Below are 8141 nucleotides of genomic sequence, written 5' to 3' on the forward strand. Positions count from 1 at the left end.
ATCTGACTCCAACTGACTCCAACTGACTCCATCTGACTCCAACTGACTACAACTGACTCCATCTGACTCCATCTGACTCCAACTGACTCCAACAGACTCCAACTGACTCCATCTGACTCCAACTGACTCCATCTGACTCCAACTGACTACAATAGACTCCATCTGACTCCATCTGACTCCATCTGACTCCAACTGACTCCAACTGACTCCATCTGACTCCAACTGACTCCAACTGACTCCATCTGACTCCATCTGACTCCAACTGACTCCATCTGACTCCATCTGACTCCAACTGACTCCAACAGACTCCAACTGACTCCATCTGACTACAACTGACTCCATCTGACTCCATCTGACTCCATTTGACTCCATCTGACTCCATCTGACTCCAACTGACTCCAACTGACTCCAACTGACTCATCTGACTACATCTGACTCCATCTGACTTTATCTGACTCCATCTGACTTTATCTGACTCCATCTGACTCCAACTGACTCCATCTGACTCCAACTGACTCCAACTGACTCCATCTGACTCCAACTGACTCCAACTGACTCCATCTGACTCCAACTGACTCCATCTGACTCCATCTGACTCCAACTGACTCCATCTGACTCCAACTGACTCCAACTGACTCCATCTGACTCCAACTGACTCTATCTGACTCGAACTGACTCCAACTGACTCCAACTGACTCCATCTGACTCCATCCAACTCCAACTGACTCCATCTGACTCCAACTGACTCCAACTGACTCCAACTGACTCCAACTGACTCATCTGACTACATCTGACTCCATCTGACTCCATCTGACTCCAACTGACTCATCTGACTACATCTGACTCCATCTGACTCCATCTGACTCCAACTGACTCCAACTGACTCCAACTGACTCCATCTGACTCCATCTGACTCCATCTGACTCCATCTGACTCCATCTGACTGCATCTGACTCCAACTGACTCCAACTGACTCCAACTGACTCATCTGAGTCCATCTGACTCCATCTGACTCCATCTGACTCCATCTGACTCCAACTGACTCTAACTGACTCCATCTGACTCCATCTGACTCCAACTGACTCCATCTGACTACAACTGACTCCATCTGACTCCATCTGACTCCATCTGACTCCACCTGACTCCATCTGACTCCAACTGACTCCAACTGACTCCATCTGACTCCATCTGACTCCATCTGACTCCATCTGACTACAACTGACTCCATCTGACTCCATCTGACTCCAACTGACTCCATCTGACTACAACTGACTCCATCTGACTCCATCTGACTCCATCTGACTACAACTGACTCCATCTGACTCCATCTGACTCCAACTGACTCCAACTGACTCCAACTGACTCCAACTGACTCCATCTGACTACAACTGACTCCATCTGACTCCATCTGACTCCATCTGACTACAACTGACTCCATCTGACTCCATCTGACTCCAACTGACTCCATCTGACTTCAACTGACTCCAACTGACTCCTTCTGACTCCATCTGACTCCAACTGACTCCATCTGACTCCATCTGACTCCAACTGACTACAACTGACTCCATCTGACTCCATCTGACTCCAACTGACTCCACCTGACTCCAACTGACTCCATCTGACTCCAACTGACTCCATCTGACTCCAACTGACTCCAACTGACTCCAACTGACTCCAACTGACTCCACCTGACTCCATCTGACTCCAACTGACTCCATCTGACTCCAACTGACTCCAACTGACTCCAACTGACTCCAACTGACTACAACTGACTCCAACTGACTCCAACTGACTCCATCTGACTCCACCTGACTCCAACTGACTTCATCCGTTTTGAAATGTGAGTAAAGTGTTTCTTCCCACTCAAATACTTAACGACACAAAAATTAAACCCAAAGGCGTAGCTTTTCATCTGCTTACAATTGGTTTTGTTTTAGGGAGCAAAGAACAGACGGAGCTTTTTATAAAGCTGAGGGGGGGGAAATGACACCCTCTTCACAGGGGCCAAAAATACGGCCATCCTTGGATGGAGGTAAGGCACAATATACCAATTGTATCATTCCTACTCTTATCAATTATCCCTCATTTTATAAAAACCCCTCCCAAGAAAACAAGAATTAAATTCAGCAATACCCAATGTTCTTCATTGTATTTTTCTCTAGTGATGTCTCAGCCTTTTGAGCATTAATTAAATGTTTTATTAATTATTTGTGTGTGTCTTGCAATGTCAGTTTTTCCAAATGTAGCATTTTTGAGTTATTGTTATTCATAATAGTTAATTTCTTCTTCTATTATTTCTGTGAGTAGGAAGATTTTGGAAGAAAAGTTAGTTACCGTCTGGTTAAACATGTTCCTGGGGATTTGGCTCATTTTAGACATGTTAAACATAGCCAATAGTACAACATAAACTTTAATATAACTAGCACAAGGTAGCTACTCCCCAGAAATTGATTGACTGGTCTGTGTGTGCTGCACGGAGGTCACAGTTGTGTTTTGTTCCTGTTCTGTTGTTAAAGAGTTATTTTTCTTCGTTCATAATATACAAGTAAATCAATTAATATCAGTCTTTATAAGAAGTTGTAAGTATAGAAAACATTTACTGTAGGAACAAAGATATGACTTCTTATTTACTCCTTAAAATAGCACAATGTTATTAAATCAAAGGTGGGGCTGAAAGACTCGACCCCCGTTGAGCTGGAGCATCATGGCTGCAGGTGTGATGTGTGTTACTCTCCCGCTCCAGTCACATGACTCCCGGTGGGTTCCCAGTACTCAGCTGTACAGAGCCATGTACTGCTGAGGACGTGGGCAGAAGCAACATTTATTTTATCCAACCAAAAAAGCTATATCAGTTTAAGTGTAGGCCTACGTTATTTAACGCTAAATATACTGTAGCGATTTTTTTCAGGTGGGGCATTTTTGGGTGGATGAAATAGGTTTTGCTGCTGTGCTGGTACTCCTGTCTCTCCTACTAACTGGGGTCGTACCGGCCGCTGTCTGCTGGAGGTTATACACTGACTGGATAAGAACCTCATACAGCCCCACTTCAAACAATCCAAACTATCATCTTAAAGTCTCATGAGGTCACCTAAAGAGGAAAATATGCTGATTCAACACATATAGTGGGGCAAAAAAGTATTTAGTCAGCCATCAATTGTGCAAGTTTTCCCACTTAAAAAGATGAGAGAGGCCTGGACTGAAACGAAACATCAAACTGACAAAAAGTACACGGACCCCTCTGGAGGAACTTTTGGAAAAGTGGTGGGTCACCCCCATCGTGCGGGCCGGATGAGAATGTCTGGCGGGCCAGATGTGGCCCGCGGGCCGCCAGTTGTTGGTCACTGCCCTATGGTGATTATTTTTTCGCCGCACACATTGAATAGAAAAATACTCTGAGCATGTGCAGTGTAGTTTTTACAGCAACCATTCACTTTGACAGTGAGAGAGAAGGGCTAGATCGGGGCTTGACCCACGTCACCCAAAACGGCTCAATAGGCACAGACACTAATTAGAAGAACACAGACTAAAAGAGCAATGTACAGGAAAATCAGATGATTAAACATGATCTTAAGATATATTTTAAGATGTATTTTCTTTTTGCATTTATTTGCATTTTTTCTAAATTATTATTTGAATTACTTTCTGCTGACACTAGGTGGGGCTGTGCCCCTAATGACCAGTCGCTAACACACTACGGAAAAAGAAAAAAAAAACAAATCATAATAGGTCCCATTTAAGATTTCACAGATACAAGCACACATTGTTCCTGTCCAAAAGCAAACAAGGATTTTCCTGAAAATTGATAATGATCTTGATAACATATGCTAGACTTTGTTATAAAAAGTGGAAATGACATTTCTGAAAAGCAATAAAGGACAGTGTGTGAGTTATCTTCAGCCATATGACCAAGAAAATCCACACAACCACAAAACTTGATATAGGTTTAAAGGGAGAGCAGCTGAAGAAACAAACTGTTCTTTTAGTTTCAGTGTAATCAGATGTTCACTTAAGAATAGACTCAAAGAACCAGTTCTCAGTTCGGTATGGATCTTATTGAAAATATTCAATGGGATGCTAAGCCCTGTTAAGATTATTGTCCTATACCACTGACATTGATAAATGGGGTGTTGCATCATCTGCACCCTTTCTTTCCAGGTGTATAAAGCGTTCTGCACTCAGGGGACTGAAAATCTAAATGAGGGCGAGATTCATGTGCTGCAAAAAAAAAAAAAAAGACTGACGAAACCTTATCAACCATGCAGGTTTGAAATGCTAAACACCAATGCTATGCAGAGGTTAACTGGTAAAAGCTACAGTTCGTGTGTCTTATTTTGATGGAAATCTTATTGAGAGATTGTTTGGTGATGTGTGTTTAAGGAAAAGCACAATACACTTTAGATAAGAATTTGACATAATCACTTTGATGTCAGTGGATTGCAGAATAAGATTTCAAAGCCTTGAGTTTGACATTTGGACTATTGACATATTGTTTTTTGGAACAAGATATGACACGAGAGAATAAAGCTAAGTACAACCCAACACTGAAACATGACATTTTACAATACACCTTAATTAACGAAATAAAACACTGTAAAGGGGATTAAGGTCCAAGGAATAAACATGGAAAGGAAGCCATGCACGTCCTTTATTGATTATTTTACTGTAAATGGGACCATAGATTACTAAAGGAACATCTTGCTGTATTGAAGACTGTAAATTAGTTTTTAAACTACAAACTCGTTAGGTTGTTTAAAACAAATTGAGATAATTAACATTTAATAGACTTGTGTTAGCTTATCTTTTCAAAACCAAGGGTTGCCACTTCATTTGCCCTCAAGCTGATGCAATTTTGTGAAATGTTTCTGTTTATTGACATTAGCTGTTCTTGTTTGACTGTGGTTTATATTTGTTTTTTGTTGGAAATGTCACCCCTGAATTGAAATCCAGTACTCATAAAACAGTATATCTACACTGGGAGCAGATAGACAATAATAAACACACTATTGCATCACAAAATGTTCAATTTTTTATTGATTGAGCCTTGACATCTCACATGTTGTTTTCTTTCTCCCTCGGCATCTCCTTGTGTCTCACTCTCAGCCTCTCTTCCGCTGCCTCTCTCTTCAACACTTCCCACCGTCGCCTCCTGTCTCCTTCAATTTCAATCTCCCTCTGATTTCCCCTCTCCTGTAGTTCTGTGATGGGAGATCACAGCCTAGGAGTATGTGGAGAGAATATCGTTGATCCAGGGCATCAGAGAGCAGACTTTGGTGTAAACGCCCGGGTAGTTGGGTTGAGCGCAGCCCTGGCCCCAGGACACGACACCCTGCAGCTCTCCGTTACACACCAGAGGACCACCAGAGTCACCCTGAGCAGGAGAGAGACATCACTTTATTCCCTCCACCTCATTCAATATAACCTCATTGTATGTGCCGTGTAATTGTTTGAAAATACCTGACAAGCATCCTTTCCTCCCTCCAGGTATCCAGCGCACACCATGCGGTCAGTGATCAGGCCGGGGTAGGAGCCATCGCAGTCCTTGTGAGAAAGGATGGGGACTTCCACACACTGGAGGTAAAATGGGTTGAAGACTGCAGATAAGAGCGAGACAAAATGATTAGGAGGGACACAAAAAACACCCCAATTCAGCCTTATATCATGTGTTAAAATGCACCGAAGTATTAGTGACTCCAGACTATCAGAAACATGCATTATTGATTATACTGTATAGCATCACTCTTTTCCAGCTTGATTTCTCAATTTACTTGTTTTCTGTAAATATGTTTACCTTAAATGGGCGACATCACCATCTATTATACTGGCTTCACTCGCTTTTTTGGATGGTTCCTAACTGAGGGAAAGGATCCAGCAGCCATTATAAAAGCTTTGCGAATCCTTTTGAACGGTAGGGAAATGTGCTTTAATGTTTCCTCTCATCATAGGGTGAGCTACAATATTCTGTTTGCCATCAAGAAAACTTTATACATCATGTTTGCTCTCAAATGCATTCTTATGAGAGAATCTTAAGCATTAGATGATTGCCAACTGTTATCTTTTTTCATCGTGTCTTTGTGCCTGATATATTTTCTATTTCATAAAAGTTGGAGATTTTTTTGTGACAGTAGATATGGTTGTTGGTTACAGGTGCGGAAGTCCACTTTAAGTACGTTTGAGTTAATAACAGCAGTTCAGAAACTACTGTTTATTAATACTTAATGGTTTGTTAAAGGCTTTTTTCTTATAATACGTATTAAACCTGTGGAAGGCCATGAGTGCAATATTTTACCCTTTTATTTTTCTTCTAGAAATCTCAACCACAGCAAAGACAAACAATAGGATCACAACAGAATAAAAATGATTGTACCATGACCCATTGATGACCTTTAATGTGAGAACCAGGCACACCTCACCTTGATCAGAGTAGATGTTTCCCCATCCAGACACCGTGCACATGTCCCCGGCTGCAGGGCAGGCCTTGGGCAGAGCGACGGGCTTCACGTATTGGTTCACGGTGACGGGGTGCGCCAGCTTCATCAGCATGATGTCGTAGTCCAGGGTCTGGTAGTCGTAGCTCTGATGCCAGTAGATGGCGTCCACGGACATGAACTGCTCCGTGCCCTCGTTCATCCAGATGTGGTTGTCACCCAAAATGGCAATCAGTGAGTAAGGGCTAAAAGAAGATACACAGAACAACATTAGCATAGTTTCTTTAACACACAGAACATACAAACAAATGTGTATATGTTAATATAAATACTTCCTGCAACGGTCAGACTGTACAGTCACTCAATACGGACTCTAACACACTGCTCTGCAATAACACTTATGTGCAATATTTACTATTGTACGCCACCTCACTACCTCAGATTATTTCACTACTGTTAAAGGGATGATTGTGCTATGTGCAAATATACACTATTTTTACATTGTACACACTATAAATGTTGTCCATTGCTGCTACCTATTTACTACTATTACTTTTTTATAATGCTGCTACGTATTTTTGTTCCATGAATGTTTACTCATTCGATATCCTTTTATTAATGCCTCATTATTTAATATGTTACTCTACTAATCCTATGTTTGCCTTTGTCTGCACTGTCCCTTTGCTCTAACACTGTACATCTCCCCGCTGTGGGACGAATAAAGGATGTCTGATTCTGACAACACCGACTTTTGCCAGCAGTGGGCAGCAGAGACTATCCACTGGTCGTTGATGAGGGAGCCGCCGCAGTAGTGGTAGCCGAGATTGATAGACACCTGCCAGGGCTGAGAGTGGGCTGTACACTGGAATCCACCCACAATCTTGTCATCCATAGGTGCTGCAGCTGTGGTGTTAGGCAATAACAATAATCCATATATTTATCAAAGTTAAATGTCTTACTTATTCTAAAATTGTTTTGCAGATGTGCTTTACCTGCAGCGCCCAGGAGTGCGAGAACAATCAGGCCAATCATCTTTACTCAAGCCTTCCTGCGACCAGACTGGAGGTGAAAGATTTGTCACTCACTCAATTTATACCCTCTGTATCTATCAATAATCTCCCTCCTACTCCACTCCTCCATACCTCCATCCAATTCTACCCACCTGCCCCCCCCTGGTTTCTCCTCCCACCCAAATCCCTGACAAATAATCTTATCTTCTTATGTGCCACGTTCATCCGTTCAGTTAATAAGTGAGCCACATCTTGCATAGTTTTGTCCTTGCAGACTGCCTTCCATACTTTGTTTTTGACAGATCATTTTCTGCACCTACCACCTATATAAATGGGGCTATTTTTTAAATTGGTGTTTAATTCCCTTTTTTTTTTTGCTGAATTTTTTTATTTCATAATGGTGGAACGTAAGAGCAGAGAGCAGCATTGTTAAACACTTTTTTGTTCACGAGCCACATTCATCCCAATTTTATTTTGTGGCCTTGATGAGTAAAACCATTGCATGATAAATAACAACACCTCCAAATGTTTCCCCTTATTTTAGTGTAGGCCTAAAGAAGTGCATTAACATTCTGAAAATGCTCAACAATAAATGCCTTTGCAAAACAGATGATAAACAGCCTGAGGTTATACTGTAGGGGCAATTGCAACAATATGTGTCTGTTTTTCCATATTCAGTCTGTCCACTTACCATCATTGCATGTGC

The 8141-nt window shown here is 41.8% G+C and overlaps 1 protein-coding gene across 1 annotated transcript; it reads right to left on the minus strand.

The window, feature by feature from the left end:
• Positions 1-5003: 5003 nt before the first annotated feature.
• On the minus strand, positions 5004-7575 carry LOC307046764 (trypsin-2-like). Its single transcript, XM_079693372.1, has 5 exons — positions 7418-7575; positions 7175-7328; positions 6411-6670; positions 5455-5591; positions 5004-5368 (listed from the first exon to the last, which is right to left on the minus strand). The coding sequence occupies exons 1-5, from the start codon at positions 7455-7457 to the stop codon at positions 5216-5218; spliced, it is 744 nt and encodes a 247-aa protein (XP_079549498.1). The 5' UTR covers positions 7458-7575; the 3' UTR covers positions 5004-5215.
• Positions 7576-8141: the final 566 nt, after the last annotated feature.

Source organism: Notothenia rossii (assembly GCF_949606895.1).
Source record: "Notothenia rossii genome assembly, chromosome: 7".
Lineage (NCBI taxonomy): Eukaryota > Metazoa > Chordata > Actinopteri > Perciformes > Nototheniidae > Notothenia > Notothenia rossii.